Genomic DNA, 20,809 nt, shown 5'->3' on the forward strand with positions numbered 1-20,809 from the left:
AACCCATGAACTTCTCTGGGGCCCTTATCGTTGTACCATAGCTTCTCCAGGGAAGTCCAGCCGTTACAAAGGTTTTTTCTTCAGTGAAGATTCTTCTGTCAGCCCTGGGGTATCATACAGAGCTTACTTAGGTCTTTTAGTGACTCTGTTAATATAATTAGTAACTTTTTATGTTGTTTCCCCTGTTTAGTCTAGTTTGGGTTTTTTCTTGTTGTTTTGGTTTTTCGGTTATTCAAGGTAGGGTCTTGCTGTAGCTCAGACTGACCTGGAATTCATTATGTAGTCTCAGGGTGGCCTTGAAGTCAGTGATCCTCCTACCTCTGCCTCCCAAGTGCTGGGATTAAAAGCGTGCGCCACCACATCTGGCCTGTTTAGTTTATTTTGTAGTTTATCTTTTTGATTGGACACAGACTGGTGCACTCACTGTAAGAATAGACTTTTGGAGAACTTTTACATGATAATTTTCATGGATGTTGGGAACACATTTGACACAATTCAATATTCATTCTTCTCTTATTAACTTTTTATGACTTAAAAGTATGGCACACATAGGAAAGTATACAAATCATAAGCGTACAGCTGAAAGAATCACCTCTAAATAAACATTTGTCTAACTACTATCCAGTTCTAGAAATAGAACTTGGCAAGCAGCCCAGAAGCACCTGGTCCCCTACTCTTCCCCAAGGTGTCTTCTTTCTTGACTTAGAAGATTAGTCCTGCTGTTTAGAATTTTAATAAAGAGCCATGTAGAGTGTACTTTAGAATTTCTGTCTTCTTTGGATCATCCAGAATTGTGGACGTTTGTGCACATGACTGATGCTGTAGTGCTTGTTAATTTTCTCTTGTGGTCCAAGTTTATTGTGACTTCATCTCAGTCATGTTGACATGCTGCTGATACATACATACACACACACACACACACACATACTCACACACATATATATTTTTTTGAGGTAGGGTCTCACTCTAGCTCAGGCTGACCTGGAATCCACTATGTAGTCTCAGGCTGGCCAATCCTCCTACCTCTGCTGGGATTAAAGGCATGCGCCACCGCGCCCCACTCTGCTGATAGACATTTAGGTTATCTTTACAAATCACGCTGTTCCATGCGCATTCTTGAGTATCCTGTGTGGTCGCTTAAGCACTCATTTCCATTGGGGTTATTTCTGTGAATCAAGATAACCAGGTCATTAGGTGTGGCAGTTTGATTGTATGTCTCCCAATTGATTCAGGAGTTTGATGCTTGTAATTTTGATCTCTGGCCACATGACTAGAGGAAGTGTCACTGTGAGAGGATCCTAGGGTCCAGCTTTAAGGTATGGGAGTAGATTTGGAATTCCGGTCTAAAGATGCACAAAGTTCTGGGGCTTTGTGTGGGGTTCCTGAAGTGTCCTTGCTCGTGTTGGTAGTAGTTGTTTTGTCTCCCGGCACGGGTCTGTGAAAGTAGTCAACTTTTGCTGTTGCGGAACTTACTGCTTACTTATTTCCTTTATTTATTTGAGAAAGGCAGAGAGAGAGAAAATGGTTGTGCCAGGGCCTGCAGCCACTACAAACGAATTCCTGATGCAATGCACTACCTTCTGCATCTGGCTCTTGTTAGTACTGGGGAATTGAACTTGGGTCCTTAGGCTTTGTAGGCAAGCATCTTAATCAATAAGCTATCTCTCTAGCCTGGGTATATTTGTCTTAAACTTTACATGATGCTAACACTTTTAATTTTCCAGAGTGTTGTTTTCTCATGAACATAATGCAGAAGTTCTACTTACTTCACTGCTATTTTCAGTTGTTTAAAAAAAAAAACAAAAACTAAGTGAGCCAGGACTGGTAATAATATGGCTCAGAGATAGAATGCTTGAGGCAGTATGTTCCCAGTACCCAACAAACATACTGGTTGATGCAGTATTACCTTGTTGTCTTTTTTTTTTTCCATGATGCCTGACATTTTTTTTTTGAGAGAGAGAGACAGAGGGAGAGAGAGAAGTGGAGCCTCAGGGCCTCAGCCATTGCAAATCACACTCGAGACGCTTGCACCATGGCTAATGGCGCTTTTGCCTGTGGTTGATGTTACTTCTTTCTTAACTGTTACAAGTTGACAGTACAGTCTAGCTCTGTAGTTTTTCTTCATCAGAATGTGTCATTGAGAATAACTGTTGAGGGATGACCAAAGTAGCTCAGTGTAACCACTTATTAGCAAAGCCTGCCAGTCCAGATTCAATTCTCCAGGACCCATGTAAAGCCAGACACAAATTGGCATGCGTGCCTGGCATTTGATTTGTTTTCTAGGTATTTATACGCTGTCTGAATGTTTAAATGAATTGCCATAACCTTATTTTTTCATAGAACCAGTTTGTTCTTTATCCACTGTAGAACAACATTATTTTCTTATTTGTGTGTGTTTAGCTCTGTTATTATTTTCCTTTGCTACTTCCTTTGAATTTAATTTGTAAGATTTTCTGAATGCAAAGCAATACATTTTAAAAAAATTTAAGGGCTGGAGAGATGGCTTAGGGTAAAGATGTTTGCCTGCAAAACCAAAGGATCCCGGTTCGATTCCCCAGGACCCACGTAAGCCAGATGCACAAGGGGGTGCATGTATCTGGAGTTCGTCTGCAGTGGCTGGAGGCCCTGGCGTGCCCATTCTCTCTCCCTCTTTTCCTCTCTCAAATAAATAAAATATATTTAAAAAAAAAAAACAAAAAACAACCTAGGGCTGGAGAGATGGTTTAGCGGTTAAGTGCTCTCCTGTGAAGTCTAAGGACCCCAGTTCAAGGCTTGATTCCCCAGGACCCACATTAGCCAAATACACAAGTGGCCGCAGGCATCTGGAGTTCGTTTGCAGTGGCTGGAGACCTTGGTGTGCCCATTCTCTCTCTATCTGCCTCTTTCTCTCTCTGTTGCTCTCAAATAAATAAATATAAACAAAAAATTTAAAAAAAAAGAATACATTTCTTTGCACAGAATCTGTTAATGTGTTGGGGTTGGTGAGTTCTGTCGTAACCCTCTGTAGTAGACCAGGAAGTGAACTAAGCTGAAAGAATAAGCAGCTTATCTAAGGAGAGAGCGGAAGGGGGAGAGAGAATCGGAATGAGAATGGATGAACATACCAGGGCCTTTTGCCACTGCAAACAAACTCAGCATGTGCACCACTTAGTTCACCTGGCTTTACGTGGGTACTGGGGAATCAAACCTAGGCCCTCAGGCTTTGCAAGCAAGTGCCTTTAACAGCTGAGCCATCTCTCCAGGTATGAAGTTTGGTGCTTTTTTTTTCTTCAATTTTTATTTATTTATTTGAGAGCAACAGACACAGAGAGAAAGAACAGATAGAGGGAGAGGGAGAGAATGGGCGCGCCAGGGCTTCCAGCCTCTGCAAACAAACTCCAGATGCGTGCGCCCCCTTGTGCATCTGGCTAACGTGGGACCTGGGGAACCGAGCCTCGAACCGGGGTCCTTAGGCATCACAGGCGAGCGCTTAACCGCTAAACCATCTCTCCAGCCCTGGTGCTTTTTTTTTTAAAACACACTTATTTCTTAGTAGTTTATGGATGCTTGTCCATCACTATGGTTGAGTTGAGTAGTTGCAACAGACTTTGTAGGTGTCAATCTCACTACTGATTTACCTACTCTGGGGCCATAGATAAAGGATTCCATTGGAGGGGTTTACAAAGTCTGTAAAAATACAACGTTTTTTAAGCCTATGCATGTTGACTGTTATTTATTAGTAGATATTTTGTGGAAAATATTTCAATTTATTATTGAATACTATTTGCTCTCATTAAGAGATAGTTCATATTAGCCTCCCCCCCCTAACAAAAAGTTTTCCTCAGAAATTTAAGTTTTACCTATCCTGCACATATTTTTGTTTACTGAAGCTTTTTGAATTCATGGACAAGGCTCACATTTTTCTTAACAAGGAGAAACTCCTTCCATAGTTGTTATTGAACATTGAACATTGAATGACTGAAAATTCACTTTTGCACATGCATGAGGCTGCCACAGGTTGATATTGGTCATCGTCCTTGATTTTTCTCCACTTTATTTTACCGAAGCAGGGTCTCCCACTTGAAGCCAGGGCTGTCTAATTCTGCTCGTTTAGTTTTAGCCAAGTTGCCTTGGGGATTCTCGGTTTCTTTCTGCCTTCAAAGTTCTGGGATTTTAGGCAGGCCAACACACCCACCTGGTGGCTGGGGATCAGAACTCAAGTAGTCAGGCTTGTGAACCAAGTGCTTTTTCACTCAGCCATCTTCCCAGGCCCTGCTGTTTTTCTTAATTCCATGGCAAAGTAGTGCTTATGTACAAAACTTACGGTAAATTCCTTGGACAGCAACTAAGGTCATTTGAATCAGTAGTAAGCTGCTTAATATAGATCTCATTTTGTCAAAAGTTATAACAAGGCAGGTGTCGCACTCTGGAGGTTGAGATAGAATTGCCTGGGGCTATAGAGTAAGTTCCAGATGCCAACTGGGGGGAAGGGGTCGTTCAAGCAAGAAATGATCTCTTCATTCACGCTCAACACTTATAGCAGGTGAACTGTGCTCAAACAATAGCTTCAGTTTCTTGTAGACCTTCATACAGACAAAGGTAACTTACTTTCTTAACTTACTTTTAACTGAGTCAAAGAGTTTCCATGTAATGTTGAATTAGACGTGATAAATTTACAATGTAGTAACATGCTAAAAGGCAAACATCAAAAGAACATTCTAATGAAATTCTGTAAATGCCTTCTTAGTGATGACTGTGCTCATTGTAAATGTTACGCTTATAGGCTGATAGCAGTGTTTGGCTGTGGCTGTTAGAAAAGACATTTCCAAAGTTGAAATATATAACCCATCGTAGATCAGCAATGATAGATGAATATTTCCTATCAATTTTGATGATAGGGGATGATAACTTTATATTCATTTAATTCATACATTTGAATAATGGCCACCCAAATCTTCTTTTTTTAATAAGAAAAAAACTTGGGCTGGAGAAATGGTTCAGTAGCTAAGGCATTTGCCTGCAAAGTTTAACCACCCAGGTTCCATTCCCCAGTACCCATGTAAAGTCAGATGTCCAAAGTGGCGCGTGCATCTGGAGTTCTTTGGCAGTGGCTATATCCTGGCGTGTCCATTTATATTCATTCCCTCTCTCCCTCTCCCTCCCTCCCTCCCTCCCTCCCTCCCTCCCTCCCTCCCTCCCTCCCTCCCTCTCTCTCTCTCTCTCTCTCTCTCTCTCTCTCTCTCTCTCTGCTTACAAATAAGTAAATTTTTTTTTTGTTTGTCTTTTTGAGGTAGGGTCTCACTCTGGCCCAGGCTGACCTGGAATTCACTGTGTAGTCTCGAACTCATGGTGATCCTCCTCCTACTGTCTCCCAAGTGTTAGGATAAAAGGTGTGTGTCACCATGCCTGGCAAAAAACATTTTTTAAATGGTAGGAGGATCACTGTGAGCTCAAGGCCACCCTGCGACTACATAGTTAATTCCAGGTCTGCCTGGGCCAGAGTGAGACCCTACCTCAATACAACAACAAAAACAAAAAGGTAAAAACTTATTTATTTAGTTATATTAAGGGGTTCAATGGTGCAATAGTGAAATGTTGTCATTAATTTTATTTTAGTTTGTTTTTTCTTTTATGTAATAAGTACCTAGTTTGGGAATGGAGAGATGGCTTAGCAGTTAAGGTGCCTGCCTGTGAAGCCTCAGGTCCTAGGTTCAATTCCCCAGGAGCCAGGTAAGTCAGATGCATAAGGTGACACATGCATCTGGAGTTCATCTGCAGTGGCTGGTGGCCCTGGCATGCCCATTCTCGCTCCCCCTCCCCCCCCCCCACAGTCTCCCTGCCCCTCTCTCAAACAAATAAACAAATTATATTTTTTTAAGTTAGAAAATAAGTACCTTCTACCTTTACTCCAGACCTAAAATATTTACTAGTCAGCCTTCTATAAAGAAAACTTTCTGATCTTTTTCCCCTCGTAAAAGAATAGCAGTATGTCTAGTTAAAAACTAGTTATGGTTGATTGTTCTTTTAGTACAGTCTGTAGCCAGCCTGGCAGAAGTTTTTACTTTACTATATTTATTTGCTTATTTATTTGAGAGAGAGAGAGAGAGAGAGAGAGAGAGAGAGAGAGAGAGGCAGACAGAGAGAATAGGCACACCAGGGCCTGTAGCCACTGCAGACAAACTCCCAAAGCATGGGCTACCTTGTGCATCTGGCTTATGTGGGTACTGGGGAATCAGACCTGGGTCCTTAGGCTTCACAGGCAAGCACCTTAACCACTAAGCCATCTTTCTAGTCCCAGAATTTTTTTTTTTTTAATGTTTAAACTTAGAAACATTTTCTTTTCCATAATGTAACTTAAGTCTTTGAAATGCTGAAAAAGAGATTCTACTTTAAATTCTGTCAGTAGAGTACAATAGGTAGCTGAGTAGGTTTGGAATTTGAGGCTTTGGATTTTTTTTTTTTAACCTTTCTTGTTTTGCTTCTTTTTTTTTTCTTTTTTCTCTTTTTCCAAGTGTATGGTGATGGTTTGCTTTTAAAGAGCTTTGTATTATGGCTGGAGAGGTGGCTTAGTAGTTTAGGTTCTTGTCTGTGACGCCTATGGATGCATGTTCAACTACCCGATCCCACGTAAGCCGGACACAAGGTGGTGCATACACTAGGTCCTGTATGCACACAACGTGGCACTTGGTCTGGAGTTCAATTACAGTGGCTGGAGGCCCAGGCATGCCAGTTCTCTCTCTCTCTCTCTCTCTCTCTCTCTTTCTTTCTCTCTCTGTCTTATAAAAAAGAGTTTTGTATTAACTGTTTAAATTTTTGAAATCCAACTTGTAAAATTTCTCTATTCTATTGAGTCCATCATTGGTTATTTTTAAAAAAATGAAAACATGAACATTTTAAATAATGGTCATTAAAAAATGGTCAGTGTTAGACCTTACAGTCAGCACATTTAATTTAAAATTCTGTGGTATCTTATTTATTATGCCTTGATAAATTGTCTATTTTTCAAAAAAAAAAATTTTTTTTGAAACAGATTTTTTTTTCCATATTCCCCCCCACACACGCCCCCCTTGATGTAGTATCTTGTGTTAGCCCAGGTGGACCTGAAGCTCACTACATAGTCTCAGGCTGGCCTCAGACTTACAGTGTTCCTCCTGCATCTCAGCCTCCTGAGTGCTGGGATTAAAGGAGCCTCACCACTTCTGGCTGAAACGGACTTTTGCATTCATATCCTATATAAATTGATAATGAAATGATCACCTATGAAACTGTCATCTCACATCTTTATATTCATAGTTACAAATGGATTATTGGTATTTACCTTTAGGTTGCTAATGTCTCAGTAAAGGCATCATATTATTCCGGTTATCTTACATTGAGCTCTAATCTTTACTTTCAAAGTTTGCTTTTCATGCAGGGTTTGTCTCTTGGTACTTTGTTTCTTAATTAAAGCCCCCTCCCCCTTTAGGAGAGAAAGAAAAGCCTGTTTATATTCAGTGGATTAAAAACATACTTCCAGTTTCAGAGCAGATTTATCGTCTCCCCTTCAGGCTGTTCTTTCGTATCGAGCTCTTTAGGATGAATATCCTAAGATACTCCCCAGATGTTTTCAGCCTCAGCAAAGTTGTGGTTTTCTTTATTGGAATCTTTGTTTGTAGTATTTGGAAGATGAAAGAAAATATCTTCTTAGTATCTAAACAGGGTTCATATTGGTTTTTAAATGTGTTTTTCTGCCAGGGCATACATAAGATAATACTTAGGGACTGATAAGTCTCAAGGTCCTTTGCATTTAAAAGGTACTGTCCAAATGAGAATTGTGTTAACCATGATCTAAGAGGAGTGTTTTCTATGTGGTTTTCAGTAACATCACTGTGTGATTAGTGTTTTGTATGGCTGTAGCATTTAGTTAATTGTAAAATGGGTTACTTAACAGACTGTTCTGTAGTACTTAGTATAGTGGACATTGAGAGCGCTTTGCATCAAACATCTTTAAACATTAAGAAGGTTGCAATTTAATTTTTTTAAAGATGTCAGTCATGTAGCTCTTTTTTTAAAAGGGTCATCTGATTAAAAATTCTCTATGAAAATTACCATGTTATTCTTCCATCATTATGAGAATAGGTGCTAAATTGTGTTGTGGGTGCTTAGTATGTTCAATATAATATAATGAGTATACACACACTTCATTGAACACTTTGGGGAGTAAGTAAATGTACTTTGAGTTCAGTTGTTTGCAATAATTTAATTTTGTTTTCTCCCAGCAGAAAACATTTTTCCCTCTGTTCTCACACCTTCCTTTTCAGTGCTCTGCCTGTATCCAAAACGTTTTTCTGGAGCTGGGGAGTTAGCTCAGTGGTTAATGGCACTTGTTTGCAAAGGCTGATGGCCTGGATTTGAATCCCTAGTACCCACATAAAGCCACATATACAAAGTGGCGTCATGTTGTACGTTTGGTTTACGTGGGTTCTGGAAAATCAAATCAGGGTCCTTTGGCTTTTTAGGCATGCACCTTAACTGCTAAGCCATCTCTCCAGCCCTCCCTAGGTTGTAATTTTTTTAAATTTTGTCTTTGAGTATCTCCTCTGGCTTTGCTGCATTGTGTTTTTTCAGCTGCTGTAAGCACCTGATCTCCTTTCTTGTCTAATTCCAGAGACCTGGAGCTATGACTGTAGCTATGTAGTAGTAGGCAAGTCTCAAGAGTAATAGAATCATTTAATTTTGAACCTATTCAGTGGATTCTTAATTCACACATCAAGCTATTAATTTCTATATATTCATTTTATCCTCTTAAATAATTTTTGGGCATGAGGCTCACGAACACACAATGTTTATTAAAAAGTAATTTTTAATTTTGATAAAATTCTCCATTCTCCTTTAGTTCTTTGTGGAGTTTCATTTGTGTCCTTGAAAACATTAATTATAGTTAATCTGAAGTATCTCTCTTTAATTTCAATGTTTGAATCAATCTTTTCTCTCTTCCTCCCTGCCTTTTTTTTTTTTTCCTTTTGGTTTTTCGAGGTAGGATTTTGCTCCAACTCAGGCTGACCTGAAATTCACTATGTAGTCTCAGGATGGCCTCGTACTCATGGGATCCTCCCACCTCTGGCTTCGAGTGATGGGATTAAAGGCATGTGCCACCATGCTTGGCTCCTAGTTTTTCTAAAAAAATTTATTTATTTATTTCCATATATGAGAGAGGCACAGAAAGAGAGAGAGAGAAGTGCACATGGAAAGAGAGTTGGTGCACACCAGGGCTTCCAGCCTCTGCAAATGAACTCCAGACACATGTACCACCTTGTGCATCTGGTTTTCGTGGATACTGGGGAATCAAACCTGGGTCCTTAGGCTTCTCAGGCAAGTGCCTTAATGGCTAAGCCATCTCTCTAGCCCCTTCCCTGCCTTTTTGATGCATGGCCTCTTGTAACTCAGGCTGGGCTCAAACCAACTCACTATGTTGCTGAATATGACCTTGAATTTGTGATCCTCCTGCCTCTACCTTGTGAGTACTGAATTACAGGCATGAGGTATCACCCAATCTGATTTTTGTGCAGGGCTGGGGGTCAAGTCCAGGGCTTCATGCATGCTAGAAAAGCACTCTACCTAAACTGAGTTACATCCCTACCCCCGTACCCAGCTTAGTTTTATCTTTTTGTGTTTTGTCGAATTGCCTCCCTCATGGTGTAACTTTCAGTTACTTGTTGTCTGTATAAGAATTGTAGATTCTGTACCTATCCCTTCTGTCAGAGTCCATTCTCTTCTGTGAGGCTGATGTGGAGCAAGAGTGGGTGATCAGCTTAATACAGTCCAGGATTTAGTTAGGTCAAACCTGATTTTCATTTTGAACAGTTCTGTCTGCTTTGTTTGCCTCTATTCCCAGAGCCGGAATTCCTGGAACTTTCAGCTGAGACTGGTGAATTTTGTCCCATTAGCTCTGACACAGTCCATCAGAACAAGTGCTCCAACCTGCCCTTGAGGATGTTAGTCGAAACAATTGTCCTCCTCACTGCACACCTTCAAACTTTGGCACATATCTCAAAAAGGAACGCTGACCTTTTGTTTACTCCCCCAGTTTCTACTTTTGTCCTTTGAACTTTGTGTAATTGCCCCTTCCTTTCCCTCCACCTCATGACTGACTGTCTTCTATCAAACTGAAGGACTTTTCAGCCTCTAGGCGCAACCAGTGTTGACACATGTTCCCCTCCACACCCCAGAGGAAGACTTTGACTTAGCGCATAACCTTTTATTTTATAAAGATGATTAAGTCCCCCATCTACCTCTCCCCACCTCCCCCATCAACCTCCTAGTGAAAAGGGAGTGAACATTAGAACTCTTGGATAGTTTCCCTTTTCCATGCCCAGCGTTTTCCCGTTCCTTAATTATTATGCTTTAGTTCCTTGTCCTGGCCTAGATCTTGTTTTGTAATCATGACCACACTTGGTGAACTTTTTGTTTTTGAGGGTAATTTTGGTCAACCTCTTGGATGCTTTTCAATTTCGGAATTTATAATGGGATAAACTAGCTGTACGTGTACTTTGGAAAATGTTTTATTTTGTCTCTTGCCTTATGTTACTGGCCTCAGATGTGGGCAAGCATGACACCATGCTGCTAGTCCTTGAAATAGTTCTCTTCTCTCTGGAAACTGATCCTGTTCTTGTTGTTTCCATGCCTCTGGTTCATTTATTAGTAGGACTCATGATTTATAGGGCATTTCTGGTTGGTGTCAGTAGGAATGATGCCAGAAGATCAATGCTTTATTTTGCTAGGGATTTAAATGTTTGGGTGTTTGTGATGAATTTGTTTTGTAGACAGCAACAATGAGTTGTTGCCTAACTACTTCGTCCATATCTTGTACATGTTTCTGAACTTTTCTGTGATCAGAGAAACTTCTGCTCCATGTAAACCATGGACTCTGATTAAAAATAAATCAGAGGGCTGGAGAGATGGCTAAGCGGTTTAAGTGCTTGCCTGTGAAGTCTAAGGACCTGGGTTCGAGGCTTGATTCCCCAGGACCCACATTAGCCAGATGCACAAGGGGGCGCACGTGTGTCGAGTTCGTTCACAGTGGCTGGAAGCCCTGGTGTGCCCATTTCTCTCTCTACTTCCCTCTCTCTCTGCCTCTTTCTCTCTCTGCCTGTCTCTCTCAAATAAATAAATAAAAATATTTAATAAATAAATAAATATATCAGAAAGCAAACCAGCAAAGAGAAGGAGAGGAGATAGAAGTTGGGTCTAGAACTGCCTATGGGTATTAGGTGACATTCTTGGCTTACCAGGAGAAAGAAGGCCCATGTCATTCTGAGGACCACTTTCCTATAGTGTTTTTCTTTTCCTTGCATGGTTTAAGACTAAATGCCGGGCTGATTCAGTGTCTCCTGTGCTAGCATGAGGGCCTGAATTGGCTTGAGAAAGACCACTCAGGTTCCATCCCCAGGACTCACGTACCCAGCAGCGCATGACTGTGCACATCTATAACCCCATTTCTGCAGGGGAGCAGAGATTCAAGAATCACCAGAGCTGAGGAAAAATAGCAAGCACTGAGATGATTCAGAAACTCCAGCTAAAAGAAAGGGCAATTACGTGTGTGCATGCGCACATGCAGAAATACCTAAATGCCAAACAGTTTATTTTTCAGTGAAAAGTGTAAACTGGGTTAATTTTAGTTTTGTTGTATTATTAGAGACAGAGAGAGAATGAGAACAAGAATGTATGGGCACCCCAGAATCCCCTACTCCTACAGACTCCGGACACGTGCCATTTTTGTTGTTGTTTTTTGTTTTGCTTTTCTTTCTTTCTTTTTTCTTTTTCTTCTTTTTTTTTTTTTTCCGGGGTAGGGTTTCACTCTAGCCCCAGCTGGCCTAGATCTCATTCTGTCGTCCCAGGCTGGTCTTGAACTCACAACGAGCCTCCCTAGTTCTGGGATTAAAAGGGTGCTCCACCTACCACACCTGGCAATTATATTTCTTTCTTTCTTTTTTTTTGTGGTGGGGAGGGAAACAGGATTTCCTAGTACAAGCTGGCCTCAAACTCACTATGTAGCTAAGGATAACCTTGATCTCATTCTCCTTCCTCCTCCTGCCTCGTGCTGAGATCACAGGTATGTGCCGCAGTGCTCAGACTATGTGGTGCTGAGGATGGACCTAGGACTTTGTGAATGCCGGGCACTCTGCTAACTGCGCTACATCCCCAGTCCTCTTTAATTCTTAATATACACTTTTTTTTTTTTCTGCCTGGCATGAAGCAGATACTACTTACAATTAATTTAAAAACAAAGATTCCATGATTCTGCCCTACAATATAACCCCAGTTACTCTTCTATGCAAAAAAAGCCCTCACATTGTGCTAACCACCACAGCATAGCAGCAGACATCAGCAGTTTTAAACAATTCATGAAGATAAGACATATGCAGGATAAAGACAGCTGAAATATTTACAGGAAAACTCTGAAATTCTAACTTCCTTAAAAGAGCATTCATAACTGCCAAGCAGGATTTTTGATGAAGTTCTTTCTGAAACATCTCATCTAAACAAATAATAAATTTAAAACATCAGTAATTCTAAACAGGTTATACTTATTAAGACCAAATGTTAATAGAATAACACAGGGGAAGAAAATCCATAGGCAAATTATAAGATCCAAAGCTTTGAAATCTTTTACCACAAATGTTTAGTGAGTTTGAAAACAATTCACTTAAATGTCAGTTTGATAAAAGCCAAACGAACATTTCCCACATGTGTTCATATTTAAGCATATTTTAAAGAGATGGAAAAAGTAACATTCATTGAAAACTAAGGTTAAGCTATTAGTGAATAAGGATTGTAATTTAAAGTTATTTCTTTAACCTCTGTATTTTCTTCGATAAGAAGGTGATTTTAAGCACATTTTGCTTAGATAAACCCTTATTCAATTATAGAATGTTTAAACTTTTATAACTCTGAAGATAAAGTTTTGCAAGTGATATAGTCAAATATACAGTTTAAAAGAAGCACTTTGGGGCTGGAGAGATGGCTTAGTGGTTAAGCACTTGCCTGTGAAGCCTGAGGACCCTTGTTTGAGGCTTGATTCCCCAGGACCGATATTAGCCAGATGCACAAGGGGGCACACATGTCTGGAATTTGTTTGCAGTGGCTAGAGGCCCTGGTGCACCCATTCTTTCTCTCTCTCTCTCTCTGCCTCTTTCTCTCTCTGTCTTTCGCTCTCAAATAAATAAAAATAAAACAAACAACCAAAAAAAGAAAATGTGAGTCTTTAAAAAAAAAGCATTTTGGGGGGCTGGAGAGATGGCTCAATGGTTTAGGCGCTTGCCTGCAAAGCCTAAGGACATGGGTTTGATTCCCCACTGCCCCCCAAAAATAGATGCACAAGGTGGTGCATGTGTCTGGAATTTATTTGCAGTGGCTAGAGGTCCTGGCATGCCCATTCTCTCTGTCTAGCTCTGAAATAAATAAATAAAAATTCAAAGCACTGAGCTGGAGGCATGGCCCAGCAGTTAAGTGCTTTGTAAGCACTTGCTTGCAAAGTCTAAAGACAAGGGTTCAGTTCCCTAGTACACACGTAAAGCCAGATGCACAACATGACACATGTGTCTGGAATTCATTTGCAGTGTCTGGAGGCCCTGGTATGCCCGGTCTCTCCCTTGGGAGGATTGTTGTGAGTTAAGAGGATAGTCTGAGACTACATAGTGAATTCCAGGTCTCCTACCTCTGCCTCCCAAGTGGTGGGATGCAAGGCATGCGCCACCATGCCTGGCTTGTTCTTGTTATTTATTTATTTGAGAGGGACAGTCAGAGAAAGAGGCAGATAGATACAGAGAGAGTGGGTGTGCCAGGGCCTCCAGCCACTGCAAACGAACTCTAGATGCATGAGCCGCCTTGTGCATCTGTCTTAACATGGGTCCTGGAGAATTGAGCCTCGAACTGGGGTCCATAGGCTTCACAGGCAAGCGCTTAACCACCATCTCTCCAGCCCTTGTTTTTGTTTTTATACTCAAAGTTTTGTTTCATTTTTGTGTGTCAGATATTCTCTATTCTTTTTAAGAATTTATAAGAGCAAAGTTAATGCTCTCTATTCTGGATACCACAGGGAGCATACTGTTTTCTTCTGTGAGTTCCTATTATTCACCTCTCAAAGCACATTGGAAAATCATTTATTTTTCTTCACACAAACCTTACCAAGTAGTAACTATTTAAAATCTTAGGAAATTACCAGCATTTTTATTTTATTTTGTTTCATTTGTGAACGATGAGAGGAGAGAGAGGAAATAAGAATGAATTCATCAGGACCTCTAGCCACTGCAAATGCACTCCAGGCACATGCACCAGTTTGTGCATCTGGCCTTACATGGGTACTGGGGATTTGAACCTGGGCTGGTAAGCTCTGCTGGCCATCTCCCCAGCCCCAGCCCCAGCATACATTTTTGACAGCCAACAAAAATTGTGTTAAAATTGTTAAGTTACTAACCTTTGCATAACCCATCTCCATGTAGTAGTTGTTAGAATAATAGCTATTGGTTTGAAAAGATGAATCTGTTCATAATACGCCCTCCTGCATTTGATTGACGTATACTTGTGCCTTTATTTTCAGATCCAAAAGGGCTTTTTATTCTAAAGGATCAATTATGTTAACTTGCTGTGTTTACTTTGGTCATTGAGTCATATCTGTTTGTTCCACAATTCTTTTCTGGTAGTGATCCACCAGCTTTGTTTTTATGTTTATCAGAAATCAGTATTGGAAATATTAGCTTGATACTATTTCTGTATATATATTTTTTTCTGATTTATGCCATCTCTCAAGAAATTTCAGTACTAAGCCAGAATCAAAAGATCAGTATTTTCATTACAGCATTGCTCACCCAATTAATCATTTGTCTTTGGAAACTTTCTACTTTCTTGTGTTGCGCCTTTCCCCCCCCCCCTCCTCAAAAGCAAATTAGGAGCTGGAGAAAAGACACTTGTTTGGCCACGTTCTATTCCTGGTCCAGATGCCCAAAGTGGTATAGGTATTTGGAGTTTGTTTGCAGTAGCAGGAAGCCTTGGAACACCCATTCTCTCTCTCTCTCTTTCTCTCTCTCTCTCTCTCTGTCTGTGTCTTTCTCTAGGTCTCTCTCTTAAATAAAATAAATAATATCTAACAGGCAAATCAGATCTATAGATAGCTATGTTGTCTAGAGATTGTTAGTTATGTATGAAATGCTTTGTGTTAGAAAAGTGGAAAACATCATTTAAACAAGAATTAAAACTAGTTTAAAAGTTTCTAAATACTTCTAATCAGTTTATTCATAAGGTTAATCCATAAGAAATTCTGAATTAAATTCCAGTGACATGGAAGTATTCTTTAATAAAAAAATTTTCATTATGAAATTAGTATAAACATATGATCAAGTTTTAGAACATGTAAAAGGGGAAAGGTTTATATTAAGGATGCTATGTGCATGTTAATAATTTCCTTCCCCTGCTAGTTATAAAGAAGAAACTTGACTCATGTTGAATGAATTATTCTGATAATTTCATTGAATAGTATATATAAAGCATTCTATATTACATACTAGATTTCATAAGCAACAAATGATCATTCTTTGTATTGCATTTTGTGTTCTTTATGTTAATTTTTATTTTAAGATCATTTTATATATCTATTTAATATATTTAGTTGTTCTATTACTCATAACTTCATAAGATGTCATAATTCTTTCCTGTAATGTACAACATCTAAATAATAATAGTATTACAAGCTTTTCTGTATTTCTTCCAGTGATAATTATTATAATTTACTTAATTATTTTTTGGATTTCGGATATTTATGATATTTTTAGTCTTACTTACAATATGGACAAGATAAGCAGCCTTTTTGCATTGCATTTTTGTATGTTTTGGAATCTTCCCTAGGCTAGATCCCCCAAAATAGAGTTTTGCAATAATAGCATATAAATATTTTGTGACTCTTGATGCATATTTCCAAATTACTTTCCAAGAGATTTCTGTCACTAATACTGTATTATTATGTCAACATGACATCTCTATCTCTGCTGATGCTGGTTATATTAAGACATATAACTAACTGTTGTACAGAAATCTATTTGCATGTGTTGCTTACTAGTAAGAGGCATTCATTGCTTCTCAACATTTATCATTTTATTTTTTGTTCATTATTCCTTTGGGGTATAATGTTTTCTTTCTTTAGTTTTTGCATGCGTTTGTTTCTAGGGGCATACATAGTATGGTGTGTGCATGTGCAATGCAGAGGCCTGAGGAGAACGTTGCATGTCCTTCGCTTATTGCTTATCTGTTTAGCTTGAGACAGGATCTCTCTCACCCCACAGCTTAGCTCTACTGCTTACCATCTTGTTTCCCTTTCCCCCCAGTCTCCTACTGATAGACTGGAACTATAGGCACTTGCCTGCAAAACCTAACATCCTGAGTTCGATTCCCCAGTACCACGTAAAGCCAGTTGCACAGAGTGGCACATCTACCTGGAGTTCATTTGCAGTGGCAGGAGGCCCTGGCGTGCCCTTCTATCCCCCTCTGTCTCTGTATATTTGCAAATAAATTTAAAAAATTTTTTTTTTAAAAAGAAAGAAAGAAAATGCTACTGGGTATGGTAGCACACACCTTTAATCTCAGTACTCCAGAGGCAGAGGTAGGAGGATTGCAGTGAATTCAGGGCTACCCTTGAGGCTACATAGTAAATTCCAAGTCGGCCTGGGCTAGAGCAAGACCCTACCTCAAAAACAAAAATAGAGGGCTGGAGAGATGGCTTAGCGGTTAAGCGCTTGCCTGTGAAGCCTAAGGACCCCGGTTCGAGGCTCGGTTCCCCAGGTCCCACGTTAGCCAGATGCACAAGGGGGCGCACGCGTCTGGAGTTCGTTTGCAGAGGCTGGAGGCCCTGGTGCGCCCATTCTCTCTCTCTCCCTCTATCTGTCTTTCTCTCTATGTCTGTCGCTCTCAAATAAATAAATAAAAAATGAACAAAAAAAAATTAAAAAAAAAAACAAAAATAGAGAGAGTGAGCTAGACAGAGAGAGAGAGAGAGAAGATAATGCTACTACCTACATGAACTTTGAAAATTTGCTTGTAGTCACCAAAATCTCATAGCATATTACATATTTCCATTTATATAAAGCGTCCATATTGGGCAAAAAAAAAAAAAAAGAGAGAGAGAGAGAGAAATTCATGAGTTGTTTAGAGTGAAATTTGACTTTGTGAAAAGATTTGGTTTTGACATCTTAAAGTATCAGTTTTCTCTTTTGTTGTAAAATTGCTTGTGGTAAAGCTTACATACGTGTGGTGGTGGAGGCTTCCTGTATCTGTATTGGCATCTCTTTCCCTAATTGTTAGAAATTTTCTTGTATCATTTTGTTGAAAATACCTACTGTGTCTTTAGAGTGACATTCTCTTTCTACTATGCCCTGAATTCTTATGTTTGGTCTCTTCATAGTGTCCCAAATATCTTTAAATTCCCACTTATACCTTCCTATTAGTTTGTCCTCCTCTTTGTTGGACTGTATTATATCTGCCATCTGGTCTTCTAGTTTAGATATTCTGTCCTCTCCTTCATCTATTCTACTGGTGTGTGTTTTTTAATTTCTAGTATTTCTGATTAGATTTTCTTCAGTATTTCTATTTTCTTACTCATGTCTTATATTGACCTCTTTATTTTTCAATTAAAAAAAAAAGAGAGAGAGAGAATGGGCGCACCAGGGCCTCTGTAGCCACTGCAAATGAAGTGCAGGTAAGGTCTTGCTTGAGCCCAGGCTGACCTGGAATTCACTATGTAGTCTCAGGGTGGCCTTGAACTCATGGTGATCCTCCTACCTTTGCCTCCCAAGTGCTGGGATTAAATCTCCTTATTTTATTATGTTGGTTTCCTCTGTTCTCCTTCAGTAGTTTGTTTTCTTCTTTGATTTCTTTCCATGTAGTTATAATTATTCTTTTGATTCTTTGTTGGGCATTTTGTTTAAAATCAGTCTCACTGAAGGTTATTTCTATTGTTTTTATGATTTTTGGTGGCATTATAAAGTCTTGATTTTTTTTGTATTATGATGTAGAGATTTTTGCATCTTTGGTTAATTTGATGCTTAGGTTTTCTAATTACCTGCAATATGTGTAAATCTGGAACTATATATCTTCATGGTAGCCTCTGGGTGACCTTGAACTCACAGTGATCCTCCTACCTCTGCCTGCAGAGTGCTGGGACTAAAGGGGTGCTCCACCATGCCCAGCGATTTGTTGTTGTTGTGTTAAAGGATGTAGTTGTATATCCCCTCTCCACTGAGGGCCCTCCTCAATGGGTTATTGGTATTCATGAGGGTTCTTCAGTCAGTTTCTGGGGACTGGGGCCTATGTTTTGGGATGTTCTTACCCACCCTGTGGCTCTTATGACCTTTCCATGCCTTCTTCTGCAATGTTCCCTGAGCCTTGGTGGGTGTGTTAAAAGTCTGATTTAGTATTGAATTCTCTGTAGTCTCTGCATTTCTGCTTTGATGAGTTTTCAGTGACCACAGTGTCTGTCACCATATTGCTGGAGCTGGTTGTCAGGCTAGCCGTAAGCAGCATTCATGTGGCTGTTTCCTCTGCAGTGTCTCCTAGTCACTCACCACCCTAGGTTTTAAGTTTGATTTTATATAAATTAAAGCAGGTTATGCTCTTTTATCCCCTGTGTTTTTAAAAAAATATTTATTTGAGAGAGAGAAAGAGACAAATATGTACTGAGAGAATGGGCACACCAGGGCCTCTGTAGCCACTGCAAATGAACTGCAGATGCATTTGCCACCTTGTGCATCTGACTTACATGGATACTGAGGAATTGAACCTGTGTCCTTAGCCTTTGCAGCCATCTTCCAGCCCTGCAGTGTTTTTTGAGACAGGGTCTCCCATTGAATCTGGATGTTACCAGTGATGCTAGACTATGTACCCCTCAGCCCTAGGGGTCCTTCTTTCTCTGCTGCTTTGCCAGTTCTGGGATATCTCCTCAGCCCCATAGTTTAATGGTTTTTTCTAATGTAGGCTGACCTGGAGCCCACCGTCTATAGTACAGGATTGCCTTGAACTAACTCCCAGCAGCCCTCTTACATTTTAGATTCTTTAAATTATGTATTTACATAAGACATGATTAAGTATGAGAATTCAGCATGTTGTCAAATACTACTTTAATTCACTTCTTCAATGTAATTACATAATTCAAAACTTCAGACAGGCGAGGTGGTGCACACTTTTAATCCCAGCTCGTGAGAGGCTGAGGTAGGAGGATCGCTGTGAGTTTGAGGCCAGCCTGAGACTCCATAGTGAATTTCAGGTCAACCCGGGTTAGAGTGAGACCCTACCTCAAAACGAAACAAAAAAACTTAAATTATATTTTAATGCACTTCTAGGTTGAATTACTTGCACTGTGGCAGCTGACGTATGCTAACTCTCTTCTACTATGGTTTCTTTACAGGTTTGATGAACTTGTAAACAAATTCAATGTTGAATATCATGCTGGTGGCTCTACCCAGAATTCAATTAAAGTGGCTCAGGTTGGTTACTTTATTTTAAAAATTAAAAAGAAATACTTCAAAATGATTCTAAACTCCTGGTTATTTTACATAATTGTTCCATTTGACATTACAGTAGAATAATTTTATTCATTTTAAATTGAGAATTTAATAGTGTATCAGTAAACATTATTTTAAATGGTCTTTCACTGATAAGGGTGGATATCTTTTAATATGCTTATTCATTGGTACTTCTTAGTTATTGTATCATTTAAAATTATTTTCCATTATTTTAAGTATTATTTATAGAATTCTTCATTCTTTATGCTTATCCTTAATTTTCATTGCTTCAACTCTACACACTCCTTGTTTGTTATTTGTAATTACCATTGTTTATAATGTCTTCTACCGTGTTTGTTTTTAGAGATAGGGTCTTGCTCTGTCTATCTAGCCCCCTGGATTTCAACTGGCTGTGTAGAGCAAGGTGGCTTCAAATTTGTAGTGATCCATTATAAGGGTTGGAGAGATGGCTTAGTGGTTAAGACATTTGCCTGTGAAGCCAAAGGATTCAGGTTCCATACCCCAAGACCCATGTAAGCCAGACGCACAAGGTGGCACATGTGTCTGGTTTTCATTTGCAGTGGCTGAAGGCCCTGGTGCGCCCATTCTCTCTTTTCTCTCTGTCTCTTTCTATCCCTCTCAAATAAATAAAATAAGATTTTTTTTAAAAAAAGAATTTTTTAAAGTACCTGTAGTAAAATATTAGCAAAAGTTGGTGGCTGAGGGCCGGAGAGGTGGCTTAGTGGTTAAGGTGGTTGCCTGCAAAGCTAAAGGGTCTGGGCTCAGTTCTCCAGGACCCACATAAGACAGATGCGCAAAGGGGCGCATGTGTCTGTAGTTGGATTCATTTTTGTCACATTTTCTGTTCTTTAAGAAAGATGACTTAAATGGCTCTAGTCGATGCCTAGAAGTATTCTTGAAAAGGAAGTACAGTGGTAAAAATGTTATTTCAGAGGATCAAAAAGAAACATTTCATTGTTATTTTAAATTAAATACTGGTAAAATCTCTTTACTCATTTGTTATAACCTTTAAACATTTTAAATTTATTGATTTTAAGAATATTTAATATGGTCTATAAAATTTAATTATCAAATAGAGTTAAGTAATGTTAAAATAAATTGCTGTATTTATTTTAACAAAAAAAGCATGGTAAACATTGTTTTTATTTTCTCACACATGTTTGTTTAATTTGTCCCATTATTATTGCCACTATTAACTAGTCCAGTTCTTTTGTCTAAATAATATAATTTATGTTACCAAAGTATATAATACAGAATAATATAATTATAAATAAAGTCTGTACTAT

General features: G+C 39.3%; 1 protein-coding gene across 2 annotated transcripts in view; it reads left to right on the forward strand.

The window, feature by feature from the left end:
- Adk (adenosine kinase) overlaps positions 1-20,809 on the forward strand; it is a 486,906-nt gene that overhangs the window by 142,642 nt on the left and 323,455 nt on the right. For both annotated transcript variants that reach the window (XM_004657950.3, XM_045137840.1), the window contains exon 4: positions 19,406-19,484. In XM_004657950.3, coding sequence (XP_004658007.1) covers positions 19,406-19,484 — 79 coding nt within the window. The remainder of the gene's footprint in view (positions 1-19,405; positions 19,485-20,809) is intronic.

The sequence above is a fragment of the Jaculus jaculus genome, chromosome 18 (assembly GCF_020740685.1).
Source record: "Jaculus jaculus isolate mJacJac1 chromosome 18, mJacJac1.mat.Y.cur, whole genome shotgun sequence".
NCBI lineage: Eukaryota > Metazoa > Chordata > Mammalia > Rodentia > Dipodidae > Jaculus > Jaculus jaculus.